At 32.8% G+C, this 19,687-nt stretch overlaps 1 protein-coding gene across 1 annotated transcript in view; it reads right to left on the bottom strand.

The window, feature by feature from the left end:
- LOC127734463 (DNA replication complex GINS protein SLD5-like) overlaps window positions 1-19,687 on the bottom strand; it is a 58,105-nt gene that overhangs the window by 17,506 nt on the left and 20,912 nt on the right. The window contains exons 4-5 of the mRNA XM_052244349.1: window positions 17,824-17,921; window positions 2,473-2,561 (exon numbers count right to left, since the gene is read on the bottom strand). Of these exons, the coding sequence (XP_052100309.1) occupies window positions 2,473-2,561; window positions 17,824-17,921 (187 nt within the window). The remainder of the gene's footprint in view (window positions 1-2,472; window positions 2,562-17,823; window positions 17,922-19,687) is intronic.

Below are 19,687 nucleotides of genomic sequence, written 5' to 3'. Positions count from 1 at the left end.
CATGGGCTAATCTAAACAAATAGTGAAGAGAGACATCATAGCTTAAGGAACTAAGATTGAGTTGAAACCAATATTGAAGAACTATTTATCAAGGGTGGATCATCTATAGTAGTCTATGCTAGCACTGAATGCTTTAATAAATACATTTTGATCAAAATTCTGTAATTCTGTAATTCTGTAATTTTGATCAAGACCATAGGCCATCTTCTTAAGGAATTTGGTAATTAAGCCAGGGTTAGTGTGAAATTTGCTTTTGTTAGAATTCAGTTTTGACAGTTTTCACTGTACATTGTTCCCTAATTTATTTATCATCCCAAATTATTTAAGTGACAGAATATAGATGAGAGAACCTATGTATTCAAAGAACAAAAATGAGTAAATAATCATTTTATTGTCTCCAATTATCCAATATTGAATAGAAAGACATCATAACAAGACACATTTTGTGTTTTGATTGATTATTTAGAGAAGATCTCCACCATTTTCATATTTTATCATCACAACTTTTTCAATGGTTTACTTGCCATATCAAGCTGATAAATGATTAAACCTTTTTATTAAATCTTAAAAAAAAATCATTTTATGAGGTAGCTCACAATGGTTGAATATTTATTCCCAACTAAATTTCAACCAAAAATTAAGACAGAAAAACAGACAAATAGTTGTGGAATACATGAACTCACTCACGTAAAGGTAAACAACTATCTGGGTTTGTTTTTTTCATATCTAATTTACTTTACAAATATTTCATTATCACAAACATATTGTGTTGGAGTCTCCTTGTTTTTATATAAATAAGATAAATTTCTGCTTGCTAAATAAAGATTCAAGGTCAATTTTGAATATCCATGTTTTTATATACGGTAAATAAGATAATTTCTACTTGCTTAATATAGATTCAAGGCTAATGTTGAATCATGTTACGTAGATACTGTACTTTAACTAAAACATAGGTCGGGATATATATAACCATGAAGTGAGCATGAACTAAAATGGAATATCAATAAAAGTAGAAAAGTGTTTGCAAATGATTTTTATATAGTTTTGTACTGTAAACAAATTTAATCATCTCAACCCAATTACACTTTTTTAAATGGAAGCTTTGCATCTTACCCTCAATATGCATTTCAAAATACATTATTAGAAAACAATTAAAGGTTAAAGATCTTCTATTGGATAATTATTAATATTAGCCTTGAACTTTCGTCAGTAATTATGTTTTTGGAGTGTAAAAAAAAAAACGGAAAGAAATTAAATCAAGTGTATAAACTTGTCATCATCATTAATCTGTAATTATGTCCTACAATTTGTTGAAGTTCAAGTTGGTCACTTATGGTCACTTACAGTAGAAATACTACAGAGGGTTTCCTTCAGAGGGATATAAATCGATTTCTGAAGATATCTTTCAGAATTTTTTAAAACATGAATATATAGGTAAAATAAACTATGGTGTTTAAATCATAAATAGATAACATCAGGCTGTCATTATCAACATTTACATTAAATGCTAACAAGAAATAATTATAAAACAGTTAACTGACATTTCTCTATTGCCGAATGGAAATTACAGTACAGCAATTACATAGAATCATTCAATAATAGTAGAAAGTCGATAAGAATGTCAGGTCAAGGTGATCAGCTTATACGCAATGAAAATTCAGTGTAACCTTAAGTACTACATCAACATGATCTTCTTTGTTTATTAAGGCCTACACATCCTTGTTATAGTTGGTCAGAAGTAAAAATTGTAAAAATCTGTCTGGACAGACGGAATCTTTTGAAGAAAAAAAAGTATGCATTAACAATGCACATTACAACAGGTGTCAGACAGTATCAAATTTCAATATGTGTGTTTATATTTGAAAATCATAAAAAAAAATAGTTCAAGGGCAAAGATAAAGCAGAGACTTGAAAGGATAAAATAAATGTAATACAGGATTTGATCCAATGTTAAAGTCTGTCAAAAAATTCAAAGCAATATTTTGAAATATCCACATATATTATTCACAGTAAATAAATATTACTTGATAGACTATCAATAACTGATATGTCAGCAAGGGCCTGGCTTGCAATATGACCTTCACATTAACACACATTATACTATGATTAATAAACAGTTGTGTAAATTAAGGTTCTACCTTTTAAACTATAAAAGGAGTTAAACAGAAAAAAACATTGTATACTATAATTTCCCATTATTGATTGACAGTGTCACCAACTACTGGAAATTGGAAAACAAAAATTTTATCCACTTGCACATCTTCAGTATATACTGTTAAAGAAAATAAAAAGGTTTTATCCTCCAAACTGTAAGAGAAGTTTGACAGACAAACCACATACTCCATCTGTGGACAGACATATTGATGGGGGTAAATTAATATACCTTTATCCCAGCCATTTTGTCACAAGGGCATACAAACTAGAAAAAGTTGAAGAGCATTTTATAGTGAGAGGTCTACAATTTTATAATACCTGTCTGTTTAGGATCTAATGTCTGTAAATTTGGAGGCATGTGTCTTAGTGCTACATTTCTTAAATGTTCTTCCAATGTTTCTGCATATCTGTAAATACAAATAATGAGTATGTAATGAATCAATAATTGTAATTTAAACAAAATTTCACCGTTTACAGCAAAGCATTATGTCTTTTGAAATCAACATAGATAAAGTATGACTGCTAATAATAACACAACTTTCTGTCCTAAGTCAGGAGCTTGTAAAAAGTAAAATACCAAAAATACCAAACTCCAAGGAACAGTGGTTGTCTTTTGTTACTGGACATCATATTTGTTTTCTATTCATTGTTTTGTACATAAATCAGGCCATTAGTTTTCTTGTTTGAATAGTTTTACATTCGTCATTCAGGGGCCTTATATAGCTTACTATACGGTATGGGTTTTGCTCATTATTGAAGGGTGTACGGTGACCTATAGTTGCTAACTTCTACATCATTTGGTCGCTGGTGGAGAGTTGTCTTATTGGCAATCATACCATATCTTCTTATTTTTATATTTCTATCAAAGTAAAAAAGTACAAGAAATTGAATGTCTATGTAGATTGTACTGGTAAGTACAGGTACCAAACAGCCCGCAATAATGGACAAATACCAAGTCAGTAAGGCCACAGGAAAAGTAAATGTCAGAGATATCAAAAAGAGACAATCAACTGCATTAAACACAAAATAACAGGTAGTGTATGATATAAGCAAAACACCCACATGTATCAGCAACAACTGACCTACTATAATTCCTGGAACCACACAACACAAAATGTAAGAATTAAACATGAAAATGATGAGACTATAATAATAAATAATTGTCTATAGTAATTCAAATAAGAATCATTTTAGTCAATTATCCAGATTTCTTAATTTAATTCAACTAACAAAATTGAACTCATTTTAAAAAAAAAAACTTAAAAAAAGGGAAAATTAATTTAATGTACTTTCAACTCTCAACCCATTTTTATCATATTTAGTCTGGACTTTGTCATGAATATTTCAGATTTCAGGTGTATTTTAAGTTCTGTGATACTTTAGTTACACTCTACCTTTCAATAGATTTAGATTTTTTTGTAAAGTACATGCAATAAAAAAAAACTTTTTTTCTAAGATATTGTTTAAGAAATCTAAGTTTTTTTTTCCTGATCCAGATATCAAATTTCAATTGAGCAATAGAAAACTTATTAATTCAAACAGAAAATAAAGTCTGATCTATTTCTTGAACAGAATATCCTATTTTGTCTGCTATAGAAAACCTAAAAATAAATAAAATATCCTGATCTAGTTCTTGAACCCAAAATCCAGCTAAATCTGCACATTATCTTGAAATCACTAGTTGTGAGTAATGTAAAGGATGTGTGTGTAATAGATGAAAGTTCAATGTCAAATTCTTTTCAAATCTATTTTTTAGATTAAACTTCATTATTTTATCATACAGAAACCTACATTCTCCCGTTCAAACATTAAAATCACAATGCAAAATGATCTATTACTGTAAGTATTAGATACACCTTGAGGGGTTAGCCCGAATGGCTGTATGGAAATTATTGTCAATACTTTTTCAATAATTTAGGAGGGGGTCTTTCAGCAATTGGACCATATGTTATTGAGAAGCATGATAAATGCAGGGTATCCAATTTCATTTAACAAATTCAGAAATTATTGGAAGTTTTTATTCATGTCAATAATGAGACTGAGTGAGTATCAATAAGACCTCACATTCTGATATCTCATACATAATCTGAATGCAGCTATTCCCGAAATCAGAATAATTAATCTCAAATTTTGGTTGGTCATGTCAAAATCACAATATTTTCTGAATTTACAGTATTTGAAAGTTTCATGCTGGGCACTTTTATATAAAAAATTCGTAAGGGTTCCGCGGAACCCAGTGTCTCGCCTACTTTTGGTGTTAATCGCAGGCTCAACAAAAATGAAGAAAAAAATTAATAAAAATATTCCCCTCTATACTATGTTTTGATTGTAAGTAGCTTCTGTCCAAGTTTGGTAAAAATCCAGGATAAATTATGAATCTAATAAATGTTTTAAAAACTTAAACTGCAGAATGTATGTAATGTTGACTGGAAGAAAAACTAAGTCCATTTATAAGTAAAATACAGAAAAAATGGAACAAAATTTTATCAAAATTTCCTTCTAGATACTATCTTATGATCATAAACAAGCTTCTTTCCAAGTTTGGTATAAATCCAGGATAGTTTAAGAAAGTTATTGAAATTTTAAAAACTTTAACCACAGAGTGAATGTAATGTTTCCTGGCAGAAAAACTAAGTCCATTTATAAGTAAAATACGGAAAAATGGAATTTTTTTTTTACAAAATTCACTTCTGGATACTATCTTATGATCATAAACAAGCTTCTTTCCAAGTTTGGTAGAAATCTAGGATAGTTTAAGAAAGTTATTGAAATTTTAAAAACTTTAACCACAGAGTGAATGTAATGTTAACTGGCAGAAAAACTAAGTCCACTTATAAGTAAAATACGGAAAAAATGGAATTTTTTTTTTACAAAATTTACTTTTGAATATAATCTTATGATCATAAACAAGCTTCTGTCCAAGTTTGGTAGAAATCCAGGATAGTTTAAGAAAGTTATTAAAATTTCAAAAACTTTAACCACAGAGTGAATATTTGTGGACGCCGCCGCCGACGACGACGCCGACGGAATGTAGGATCGCTATGTCTCGCTTTTTCGACAAAAGTCGAAGGCTCGACAAAAAGAACACAATGTATTACTGTCTATCAGAACTACAGATGCAATAGGTGATACTGGTCAAAATCTGCTGTATACAATGACAAAATCCTTGGTTTTTGCAATGGAAAACAGATCTGTAGACAAAAATCTGTTGTTCACGAATGCGTTATAGGGTGTGCCTAGACAAATTCATTTATTTGCTTAATCAAAATATTTGTTACATTATCATGAATGAACATGATTTTAATTTCATGCTTAATGTATTGGTCCATTTAAGAATCAAAATATATTCCTATAGTTTTAAAAATTTGTGATTTTATAACCTTTTTGCTCTGTAAATATACAAAACTTTTTGAAGTCTACTTCAAAGTATAAACCTGAGATAAAATTTCATTAATGGACTTTTTGAAACTTTAAACATTACCTATTGCTAACACTATATATGCAAAGTAAGCATTTAATATTTCCAACTTGTAGAAAATAAATCAATACAGCTGCTCATTAGACATGTCAAGGTTAGACTGAACAGGGAACTAAGTACACCTAACAGATTTACCATCTACTTCAGTGTTATCTTTCAAATCTCTCCTAAAAAGGCTTTTAGATGACCTGTTCACTTTTTGTGTAATAAATGACAATAATGAATTTCATAGGGGATTACTTTTCTGAATTTGAATAGAAAAATTGTGCACCTGTTCATCTCATGAAATCAATTTTTAAATAAATATCAGAATGTTATAATGAAATAAATCCAATAAAAACATGTATAATGTACTTCTTTAACATTTCACACATTTTCCTATATTTCTTTCAAGAAACTTGTAAAAAGAAAAAATACAGACTGTGTTAGAGGATGGTGCTGAAAATAGAACAAGTTTCGCAAAAGCTGGTCAAAGGACATATTTTGGTGTTTACTACATGCTTATATAAGAGGCTTTGCAATTTCCTATACTTAGGACCAAACAATTTTTAAAGAAGCAGAAAGGTGGTTAGTAAGTATAAAGAAAATGCAGTGTAACAATAAAATGTATACCATCACATTCCAACACTCGAATTGCGATTTAATGAGAAGTTTTGAAAAATCAAACAATTTGACTGTTCATTCAGTAAACTAGTCTTACAAGGGTGTCCTGTCAAATGCTGTAGACATGGTCATTTATTAACAGCATACAGTACAAATTACTTGCTTTAGATGGTGAAAAAAAAGAAAAAGAAAACCCTTAGAATAATTTAGGCACACTACTGGTAGAAATAGGTATAAACAAGAGGCTGTCAGATTGACAGCAAACTGAAGTTTCCTGCATGAAATGATATTTGCAAATCTAGACCCCCATACATCAAGCAAAAAAAAAATAAAATATGCATTTTTGTAGGGTTCAGAAATGGAAAGGCCAAAACCAATCTTGACCTATTAATCATAAGTGAAATAATATTGGAATTTAAGAGAGTATTTAAATAGGTACACATTCATTTGTTCAGCAGGGGTGGGTAGGCAGAATTCATGAAGTCAATAATGAAAGAAATATGTTTATGAGATTATAACCTTATTCAATATGAAACCATCTAAGAATCTTGTGGTCACTCCAATAATTTTCCAGAAATCCACTTTCAAACAGTTGTCTTGTTTCTTCAAAGTATCACAAGATTTTCATCTAAGCCTTTTCAAGACATCGCATATGGACAATGCTCATAGTATCACTTTACGCTATTTAAAGGTCTATAACTCATCAACAATAAAAGCTAAAATAGTGAAAATCGAACTTGCAGTCTTTTAGTCACAGGAAACAACATATCTAAATTTAAAAAAAAGTGTTTTCAAGTTATTGCACGGAAAACGCTCTAAGTATAATTTTCACTACTTTAAGGTCTACTACTCAACAATGATAAAAGCTAAAATCGTGAAAATCAAACTTGACTTTCATTTACCGGTAGTCACAGGAAACAACATACCTAAATTTGAAAAGATTTCGTCAAAGTGTTTTCAAGTTATTGCACGGACACTGTTTGGCAGCCGCCCGCCCAACATACATCACCAAATCAATAAATTTTCCTTTGGAAATCCGGTTAAAAATTGACATGGATATGCAAAAAATAGGCAAAAGATACCAAAGGGACATTCAAACTCATAAGTCGCAAACATCTATCAAAAGTATTCCAATAATAGGACAAAATGATCAACCAGGACAAAACTCTGTGTGAACTTTTAACTCATTTTCATGTTATATAAACCAATTATTACCTATATCAATATAAAACAGCAATAACAGCAGGTAAAGGAGAAAAAAATTGTTATTTACACATTTAAAAAAAATAGTGGGTTAAAAATAGGTCAAGGGAAACAATATTCACTGTTGAACTGTAATTACTTATTACACTACTAGTAATTATACTTGGGCAGCAATCCTTTTATAATTTTTGGTTGTAGGGACCAAGTTTGGTTGAAATTGTAACTAGTGATTTCAGAGGAATAGATTTCTTAAAAGGTCTACAGACAGAAAACAACAAGGGGTGGGCAAATGACATGAAATAATGATCATTAAAATCAGATGCTTGTGCTAAATTCTGTGGTTTTTAAACAAATTTTATAAAAGGATATAAAAGTAATACAAAATTGAAAAAAAAAAAATGTAAAACATTGCTTGAAGTTGACCCTTTATAATATACAGCTTCAGTGATGTAAGGGAACTAACTCTACTTAAGTTATTTCATTACTAAGTTAAAATTTAACTTTAGGAAAAAGCCATTGTATTTTCATGTGAAGTCTCATCAATACTGGGCATAAAGAGTGACATGGAATCCATGATATTCAAGTACTTAGTAGGATCTATAATATTTCTAGACTTTGCAGAATACAATGCAAACAATTATGAAAGAATGATCTCTTTTATCAAAATTTTAGAGAAAGGGACTGAGAAGTGAATGTTCAATTTTCCTACAAAAATGTCAGTTAGTTATTCAGACAAAGCTAACTCATATATGATATGAATGGTTTTCTTACTAGATATCAAGACAATGTTTAATTCAAATTCAATTCTAATTTTAAGTTATTTAAAATTACAGCTCTATACAAAAAAGCAGATAGTTTATACACCAGAGTTGTGTATTGCCAAAAATGTTACCAATATTGTTACTGGCTAATTCTGTGTAGAAAATATGTGCCTCATCAATAATGGTTATTCATGGGTCTGTTACCAGCTCAGATAAACATTTGTAATACTACTTATCTGGAGGCCTGACCTAAAACAATACCCCAAAATAGTACCTTTTTACACAAAGTAGTTTCTTTTTTATGTAACTTTTGAATTATGATAATAAATATGTAAGCCAACTTGGTATCAATTGAAGGCTTAGATTTAAGAAGCACCATGCATTAGCTCAGTTGCAATCTTTTATGTATTTGTTAAAGGAAAACCAATTTTTAGGTTGGGCAAAACATTTTTTAGGTTTTAGGGATGAAGACTGTAAAGTGTGTCGACAATTTATGTCAAATGATAAAAAATTTGCCAAAAATATTACCGGTAGTCTATAAACTGCTGCTGTAACTTTGACCTTTGATCAAATGACCTCAAAATAAAGTCAATTTCAACGGAAGGTTCACTTACTACCATAAATTTGTAAAGATCAGACTAATGGCTCAAAAAAAATTTTCCTGTGACAAAACTTTTCTAAAAATTTCAGTGGCCTTAACCTTTGACCTTCTGACCCCAAAATCAATAGGGGCCCTGTTTCTTTCCAAGGAGTATTATCAAGCTTAGCTTGATGAAGGTTGGACATACGTTTCTAATTTCAAGATATCTTTTGCCCTGACATCAGTCTATCAAAATCTGCTGTGACCTTGACATTTGATCTATTTACCTCATAATTGATACGGTTGGTCCTTTCCCCATGAAGCATTATACAAACAAGTTTGGTTAAAGATATAGTTCATGGTTCAAAAGATATCATCCAGAAACCCAAATTTTGCCTCTATTTTAGTCTATCAAATTCTGCTATGACCTTGACCTTAAACCTAGTGACCTCAAAATTAATTGGGTCTTCTTCATCTCCTTGAGCATTATCAAACCAAGTTTGTTCCAACATTGTCCAACTTCTAGGACCCAGGACTCGGTTTCACAAAAAAACTTACAACTACTATTGATCGTAAGTATACTGAATTGTTCATGACTTACGATCAATCTTAGTCGTAAGTTTTTTTGTGAAACCAACGCCACCTCTCTCTTATTTGCACTTAAACATTAAAATGCATGCTTATATACACAGTTGTAGGGATGAGGCACTGGAATGTGTCACTATTTCAAGCTACATAATATATGATAAAGGCATCAAATTCAAAATGCAATATATGATAAGGTTGCTGCTTATATCATAACTATAAATCTGATGCAAGTATTTTATAAAGATGCAATTAAAACCATTGTTGTAATTGCATTGGATGTTTGTCAATTTCAACTCTGCATAAAATCAGTGCATTATAGCTATATAGTTCTATTTTTGTAAAAAAATATATCAGGTTATTTATTTTTTATTACTCAAAATATATGAAAACTGTGGGGGACTGTATGTCTCAGCTGCTCACCCCCACCACAAAAAGGATGAATATTTTATTTTTTATTTGCCCAATTGTTTTTTATTTATTTCAATAATGACCTTTTATATTTTCTTATACTTATATTCTATTATCTATAATTTTAAGCAGATAAACTTCACAATATATTTTGTTTATTCTATCAGAGTTTATAATGGATAGTTATACATTTATGAGACCTGTAGGGACTAGTAGTGTATTGTGGTCTTGTCTTTCAGAAAAAAAAATGAATTACTTCCCCTTTAAAAGACAGAACTACAATAAATATAACCATATTCATATCTCATTTCTACAAACAATTTAAATCAATAACAACCTTTTATATTCTATTTAAAGTTGTAGTACACAATAAAATATTTTAAAACAAATCATACTACATCAAATTATGAAAATCTCTGATTTACATTTTACCACATATCAAAGACTGGTTTTCAACCCTTGTAATCTCTATCATAACCTGTATGGGTTGATCAAAAACAACTATCCTTCACTCTGCCACTGTTGATGTATCTGTGACATTCAATAGCCCAGTGAGAGGATTAGATGAAATCCTGAGACAAAGAAGCGGGTATTCTTCTTCAGTAGAAATACCTGTGCCGACATCTCAGGTACAAAAACAAAACAAATTAAAAATAAAATAAGTGCCCACTTCTCCAATACATCATGAGAATTTATCAGATTTATTTATTTCTGCTCTATGAGCACATTATGATAGTCATCAAAATGGCTTTGATGTATCATAAGTTAATATCCAATTATTTTGGAAAGGCATACTTTAAAATATTCTTTTATTGTCACTAAGATCAAAAGGGAGCTTTCTTTCACCAATCCCAACAACAGTGTTAAGTTTGATCCAAGTCATGATAAAACATGACCAGTGAAAAGTTGCAATAATCTGACAGTTCTGAAAGTTGTCAAAATCAAAAGTCAGCTTAATTTTACCAAACCCAACAACAACGTTAAGTTTGAAGTAAAAGGATTCAAGCATACAAAAGTTAGTGCCAGACATGATAAAAATTGTCCAACTTAAATGTGACAGTTGAAGTCCAACAAATCTGGAAGGACAAACCCAATTTAAAAAAAAAAAAGACAGGTATACTTTTACCAATTCTAACAATACTGTAAAGTTTCAATCAAATTTTGATCCAAGCAGACATTCAGAGTAAGTGTGGGACATGTGAAAAAGACAGATAAAGTCCAACAATTGAAACTCTGGATCGACAAAACGGAATTCATGACACAAAATCCATACATGCACTGAACAAAATCAAAACTATTGTTGAAGAAACAAATACAGGGTTATATCAACAAATTTACAAACAATGACTGGCAAAAAAATCAAACAAATACTGTCATAATTTACCCAACCATCTCATTGAAAAATACAGAAACCACTACATGTACAAACATTTAGACATCACACACACTTTGCTATCATCCTGATTGGAAAATGATGTATTAATAGGACAAATCATTTGGAAGACTGCATACCAGTTCGCATAACCAAACGGGCCTAAAGAGAAAGTGAAGAAATGTTCAGTGGTTGTCGTTCGTTGATGTGGTTCATAAGTGTTTCTCGTTTTTCGTTTTTTATATAGATTAGACCGTTGGTTTTCCTGTTTGAAAAGTCATTTTTGGGGCCCTTTATAGCGTGCTGTTCCGTGTGATCCAAGGCTCCTTTTGAAGGCCGTACTTTGACCTATAATGGTTTACTTTTACAAATTGTGACTTGGATGGAGAGTTGTCTCACTGGCACTCATACCACATCTTCTTATATCTAAATACACATCTGAGGGAACTGCAACCAAAACTGACCATTTATTTCATTTCTGTTTAAATGAAAGAACCTTAGTGAGCGCGCTCACATACCCCACGTCCCCACATTGTCATTGGAGAAATAAAATAAGTGTAAGAAAAAAAAATTGTATCAGAAAAAAAAATTGAATCATAATTTCCTGTCAATATGCACATCTACATAGTATGTCCTTATTATCTACACAGTTTCATGAAATTCTGTTGTGTGGTTTGAGAGGAGTTGCGATGACAAAAGGTTGCAGTAGTATATTGGGCAAATAAGTTCAAAGGGGCGTAACTCCTGGAAAAAAAATTGAATCGTAATTTCCTGTCGATATGCACATCTACGTAGTATGTCCTTATTATCTGAAAAGGTTTCATGAAATTCTGTTGTGTGGTTTGAGAGGAGTTGCGATGACAAAAGGTTGCAGTAGTATATTGGGCAATTAAGTTCAAAGGGGCGTAACTCCTGGAAAAATCAAAGCACTGTAAGCGCTGTAGGCAGTTAACCAAAAACCAAGGCAAACGTAATTATGAAAACTGTGGCAGTGTTGCTTCAATTTTTTTTTCAAGATTTGAAAGAACAAACATTAAACATTCGTATATTGTACATTTATGTTCATCTAATGAATTGATTATTAAGGCAAATTAATTAACATTTCATCAAGGTTTTCAAAAGCAACTCATATATCAATGTAAATGACCCCCATCTTCACCCCCATATGTATGATGTTACTTCATACCAAGTTTGGAATAAAATGACAGGTGATTATAAAACAGTTGGTCAAACATTCTCGGGCTTTACACTGCTTGAAAGATTTATATGTTTTCTTTAAAATGAGCCATAAATGAAAATTATTATAGGCCCAGAAATAATTTATTAATAGTTAAAGTAAATTCAATTAACCTAGACTCATTTTTTGCATCAATAAAATTTTATAATAAACAAGAAATAATTGTAACAGGATGCCGTTACGAAGTCTCCCAAACAAAGCCCTCATAATTCATCATTCCCATGGTCTCCTGACATTGGGCAAAGTCCAGTTCATATTGGTTTGGTCTAGTAAAGTGATATGCATATGTGACACCTAGGAGATTGACGCTGTATGTCATTCAAATCTTTTTGAAATGATGAACAGAAATAAATATGGTTTAGGTGTGGGTATCTCGACCGTTTACAAGTTCTCAAACAGGAGGGGTGGGGTGACCCCAGGGACTCCCCCTATATTTCATTTGATTTTTTATATTGTCCCATACATGAATACATATGGTTTAGGGGTGGGGATCTCGACCATTTCCAAGTTCTCAAACAGGAGGGGGTGGGGTGACCCCAGGGACTCCCCAAATATTTCATTTGATTTGTTATATTGTCCCATACATGAATATATATGGTTTAGGGGTGGGGATCTTGACTGTTTACAAGTTCTCAAACAAGAGGGGGGTGGGGTGTCCCCATGGACTCTCCCTATATTTCATTTGATTTGTTTTATTGTCCAATACATGACAAGAAATAATTGTAACAGGATGCTGTTACGAAGTCTCCCAAACAAAGCTCCAATAATTCGTCATTCCCATGGTCGCCTGACATTGGGCAAAGTCCAGTACAAATTGGTTTGTGATATGCATAAGTGACGCCTATGGATTAACCCTGTATGTCATTCAAATCTTCTTGAAATGACGAACAGGAATATATATGGTTTAAGGGTGGTGATCTCGACCGTTTACAAGATAAAAGCACATTCTCAAATTGAAGGGGGGTGGGGTAAGAATATAAGGGGGGGTGTGTGATCCCCAGGGGACTCGCCCTTTATTTCATATGATTTTTTTTGTCCCATACAAGAATATATATGGTTTAGGGGTGGGGATCTTGACCGTTTACAAGTTTTCAAAAAGAAAGGGGGGCGGGGTTACTCCAGGGGATTTCCCCTAAATTTCATTTGATTTGTTTTATTGTCCCATACAAGAATATATATGGTTTAGGGGTGGGGATCTCAACCGTTTACAAGTTCTCAAACAGGAGGGGGTGGGGGTGACCCCAGGGGGCTCGCCTTTTATTTCATTTGATTTGTTTTATTGTCCCATACAAGAAAATATATGGTTTAGGGGTGGGTATCTTGACCGTTTACAAGTTGTCAAAAAGAAGGGGGGTGAGGGTGACCCCCCTGGACTCCCCTATATTTCATTTGATTTGTTTTATTGTCCCATACAAGAATATATATGGTTTAGGGGTGGGGATCTCAACCGTTTACAAGTTCTCAAACAGGAGGGGGTGGGGGTGACCCCAGGGGGCTCGCCTTTTATTTCATTTGATTTGTTTTATTGTCCCATACAAGAAAATATATGGTTTCGGGGTGGGTATCTTGACCGTTTACAAGTTGTCAAAAAGAAGGGGGGTGAGGGTGACCCCCCTGGACTCCCCTATATTTCATTTGATTTGTTTTATTGTCCCATACAAGAATATATATGGTTTAGGTGTGGGGATCTCAACCGTTTACAAGTTCTCAAACAGGAGGGGGTGGGGGTGACCCCAGGGGGCTCGCCTTTTATTTCATTTGATTTGTTTTATTGTCCCATACAAGAAAATATATGGTTTCGGGGTGGGTATCTTGACCGTTTACAAGTTGTCAAAAAGAAGGGGGGTGAGGGTGACCCCCCTGGACTCCCCTATATTTCATTTGATTTGTTTTATTGTCCCATACAAGAATATATATGGTTTAGGGGTGGGGATCTCAACCGTTTACAAGTTTTCAAGAAAAAGAAAAAGAAGAAGAAGAATAATAAAAATAACAAGAACTGAGCAAAAACAATAAGTCTCCAAACTTTGTTTGGGAGACTTAAATATATATGGTTTAGGGGTTGGGATCTCGACCATTTCCAAGTTCTCAAACAGGAGGGATGGGGTGACCCGAGGAACTCCCCATATATTTCATTTGATTTGTTATATTGTCCCATACATGAATATATATGGTTTAGAGGTGGGGATATTGACTGTTTACAAGTTCTTAAACAGGAGGGGGTGGGTGTCTCCAGGGACTCCCCCTATATTTTATTTGATTTGTTTTATTGTCCCATACATGAATGTATATGGTTTAGGGGTGGGGATCTCAACCATTTCCAAGTTCTCAAACAGGAGGGGTTGGATTGACCCCCGGGACTCCCCCTATATTTCATTTGATTTGTTTTATTGTCCCATACATGAATATATATGGTTTAGGGGTGGGGATCTGGACCATTTCCAAGTTCTCCAATAGGAGGGGTAAGGACGACACCCGGGACTCCTCCAAATTATTTTCATTTGATTTCTTTTATTGTCCCATACAAGTATATATATTGTTTAGGGGTGAGGATGTCGACGGTTTACAAGATAAAAGTACATTTCCAAATTGAAGGGGGTTGGGATGACCCCCAGGGACTCACCCTATATTTTGGTTGATTTTTTTTATTGTCCTGTTCTCATTACTGAAGACTGCATGTGTCTATCACTTACCGTGTTTTTGAGAAATATTTATTTGAAAATTTAAAATTTAAAAAAATAAAATCCCATAGGGTTCTATAGTAAATCCCTCCCTTCTTCAGGCCCCTCCAAATACCCCTAAATATACACCAATGCACAAACAAAAGATTAATGGCTCCGCTAGACATGTTAGTCTAATATTTTATGAAACCCTAAGTAAATCTGACAAACGGTCAAAGTTGTCTTCTTAGACGGTTTGAGTGGATTCGGTCCGACTTGTCTCGGGGACGAGTTGTCCACATTACTTAAAACATCCCATCAACGTCGATTTCCGCATCCGTTTCATTCATAAAATATCAACAACCTTATTTGGCAAGATAAGTTAAAAATTACCGCCCACTTATATTACTTTATTTCCTCTATTATAGAGATTTGTTGTACATGAACAATATTCCTGCGCATTTTGCCATTTGGGAAATATAAACGACTTGTAATTACCGATTTTCGGCAATGAAATATTTCATACAATTGTTCTTTGACATCGTAGCCAAAAGCACAGGGGATAATAAACTACATACGGATTTCTATTGAGCACTACTTCCTATGTGCAACTTCAAAAGTTTTGGGTAGTTCGACGATTATTTAAGGTTTTTCTGGTCATATTTTTTGTATTCCAGAAATAAAAGTATTAAAAAAATGTCCAATTAGTTATAAATAACATAATAGCCAGCTAGATAATAACAATGGCCTATATTTCAGCATTTATTGGGTAGAACACAAATCTAGGGTGCTCGCATAAGGCAGCTTAACTGCCTAAAAATGAATCGTAATTTCCTGTCAATATGCATATCTACGTAGTATGTCCTTATTATCTGAAAAGGTTTCATGAAATTCTGTTGTGTGGTTTGAGAGGAGTTGTGATGACAAACTGTTGCAGTAGTACATTAAAGTAAATAAGTTCAAAGGGGTGTAACTCCTAGAAAAAGAATTGAATCGTAATTTCCTGTAGATATGCACAACTACATAGTATGTCCTTATTATCTAAAAAGGTTTCGTGAAATTCTGTTGTGTGGTTTGAGAGGAGTTGCGATGACAAGAAACAGGACTGACGGACTGAAGGACTGACGGACGGACAGACGGATCAAAAACATACTCTCCGCAACTCGTTATGCAGGAAGGCTTCAAAGCAAAAATTTAAAATAGCCTTCCAAGACGTCATAATTATTTGGACTAGTGACGTAAACTTGTAAAGTTATCTTATCTACAAAGCGCAGCTATATTCAGATCAGTAAGACTGGTTTCCGAGAACTGTTAAAAAGTAGCTGGCAAAGAACCAGTTTTAAATTATCGATTGCAAGTAAACATGTCAAATTAATACTTGTTTTTATCTTCTTTTCTTGTTTTTTGTTTATAATTACTTTGTTCATCAAAGTTGGATTAAATTTATTTTCTGCAGAATAATTTTACTTGTCCCGTCAGACAAGCTTGATATAGCTTTTACTTGTCCGACCTTTTTTTCCTCTGGTACCGGACAATCGGACAAGCGTTATTGTCGAGCCCTGGTAATAAATGTATCATTTAACCAAAGCTGAGAAGCAATGGGACTAGTGCACAATAATGAATTACTCATGGTTTCTGTATAATAAAAATGTCTGATAGTGGCTTTATTGTAAGAATCCAAAATACAAATATGAAAAATACACAATGAAGTTCTTTGGAAATTCAGTTCTTTGCAAGCATTTAAAAGCTCCTTAGTTTTAACATCTATACCCTTTGTTCCTCTGCACTTCAACACAGCACAAATGGTTCAGCTCGGTCAATAATTAAAAATAGCAATATTTTTGCTTCAGTCAGATTTTTCTATTCATAACAGTTTTAAAGATAATAGACAAAAATTTCATTTTCCCCCATGTTCTATTTTTAGCAATGTCGGCCATGTTGGTTGATAGGCAGGGTCATCAGACATATTTTAAAATTAGATAGCCCAATGATGATTGTGGTCAAGTTCATTTAAATTTAGTCTGTTAGTCCAAAGGAGAAACTTTTTTGTAAAAGTTAATGGATGACGATGACAGCCAATGGATGAAGACACCAAGTGATGAGAAAAGCTCACTTGGCTACTTGGGCCAGATGAGCTTAAAAATGCACACACAAAATGAACAAATTGTGCTTGCTGCAACATTCCCCAATCTTTGTCCAAATTCATAAAGCCTTCAAAACATCCAGTGCTTATTCTATATATTAATAAGCTACTATCTTAATGCTCTCTTCTGTACTCAATATGGAATATTTTTTAAGAGAAAAAAAAATGGTGAGGTTTCATGATCCTGGTCAATACTTGCTGGACAATGAACAATACTTCCAGTTATCAAATATGTAACATGAAAATTAGGTTGTTTTCAATGATATTAGTTAAAGATCAGAGGTTCCAGAGGCTTTTTGGACCTCAGAGGTATTTGGTCCAGTAATTAATCAAGCATTACTGGTCCATTCAGTGTTTTATCAGTAGTTTACAATATATGTATTACAAAATTCCTACATCTACACTGTCATTTGGTCCAGTAATTAATGACATTTTACTGGACCAAACCATTTATTACTGGACATTGCCACATGTCTGACAGACCTTGTGAATGACTGAAAGATAAGATAAAACTCTAATATTGGGAAACTCATATAAGGAAAAGAAAGTTGAAAAACACTAAAGTTTTCTTTTGGCAAAGCCTATTTTGAAGTAAAATAATAATGGATCCTGCAAGTGATTTTATTTAAATCTTACTCTTTTGCAAAAGTAAATTCTTCTTGAGACAATTTGCATGGTTCTTCTTCCTTTCTTTGTTTGTCTTGTTCCAAAACATAAGTGGTATATTTTTCAATCTGCAATAATAATAAAAGTTATTAACTACAAAAGATCATCAATTAAAATAATTTAATAGATGATTTACATCATTTATGCTATTCTAATCATGGTAAATTACACTCTTCTTATATCACTTTGCATATAAATACTACTCATAATGTGTTTTTTATTAATAATTCAAGTTGGAACTTGACTTTTAATTTCAAATATTCTTACATTATACAAATCTAATGACTAGATATCTTATGGTAGAAAGCGTGAAAAGGGCATGCAAATTGTTCCACTAATTAATTAATTGATTGATTGATGTTCAACACCACTTTCAGCACTATTGGCTATTTCATGGTGGTCAGTTTTTATTGGTGGAGGAAGCTGGAGTGCCTAGATAAAACCATGACCTTCTGCAGGAAAACTGACAATCCTTGTCAATTAAGGTTGGAGTCAAATGCCCCTGTCACATGCGGGATTCAAACTGACAATCTCAGTGTTGACAGGCTAGTGAAGTGAATAGCTTTTAGTTAAACTTTTAAGAGAATATTAAAGTAGTTGCACAGTATATCTTCTTTTTTTTATGGTATGAAATTTTTGACAAAACATTTTGGTCTACAGTAAGGACTGGGTGCCTTGTATCAACAACTTTTTCTTAACCACTGACTGCATTAGGCATTAAAATACAGCAGTTTCAGCAGGCAGGGTATAAAAATAGATGGATGATATCAAATATGAATAATTAAGATCTGTACTAAGATCCTTTTTTCATTACAGTTTATGACCCCTTCTGTAGCACTGTGTATTACGAAATTTTTGAAGTGTAATTATATCAAAACAGCAAAATTACTAAAAAAGGGAAACATCCCTCATAGAAATTATATTTATTGTCTAATTGCATTTAGTAGAAATGTGAATTTTGTGTCAACTCCAGCCATAATATTTTACAGATAAATAGGGAATGGGTCCATAGGACACAGACAATGCCCCTGCTTGCACATAACGCTATAAAGGGACATAACTCAAGAACACTAAAAGTGACGCCACTCAAATTCAAACTTGATCTGTGTTTTGTGGTAATAAGCATTGTGTATAAACTTTATAACATTTGGTTGAGGCAAACTTAAGTTAGAGAACAGAAATGAAAAAATATTCAGCAATTTTTCCATTTGTGAAGGGGCATTATTCTAGAAAGGTAAAAGTGACGCCACTCAAATTTAAACTTGATCTGTGTTTTGTGGTAATAAGCATTGTGTATAAATTTTATAACATTTGGTGGAGGCAAACTTAAGTTAGAGAACAGAAACGAAAAATTTCAGTCCTTTTCCCATTTGTAAAGGGGAAGAACTCTAGAAAGGTAAAAGTAATGCCACCCAAATTCAAACTTGATCTGTGTTTTGTTGTAATAAGCATTGTGTATACGTTTTAACATTGGTTGAGGAAACCAATTTCAGGATGTACGGATGAAAGTCCAGACGGATGTACAGACAGACAAGGGTAAAACTTAATGCCCCCTCCGCTACAGCGGGGGCATAAAAACCCACAGACTTTATTGCAGAGACATTTGAAACCTAGATTACTCACTAGTTTATCCATGGTGTGCTAGCGTTTATTGTTTACAAAAAATCCTAAACAACCGTTACAATCCTAATAAATTGCTTCGCTGAGCGCAGCTGGATACGACCGCAGATGTCTAACCCTGAAAAGTTGGGGCCAAAATGGACACAATATTCAGGCTTGATACAGTTCTGAATTTGGATTGCAATTAAATTTTTGACACATAAAAGGTTTCTGA

This window comes from Mytilus californianus, unplaced genomic scaffold (assembly GCF_021869535.1).
Source record: "Mytilus californianus isolate M0D057914Y unplaced genomic scaffold, xbMytCali1.0.p SCAF_3, whole genome shotgun sequence".
In the NCBI taxonomy this organism is placed as follows: Eukaryota; Metazoa; Mollusca; class Bivalvia; order Mytilida; family Mytilidae; genus Mytilus; species Mytilus californianus.
This window is presented reverse-complemented; position numbering and strand designations above follow the sequence as displayed.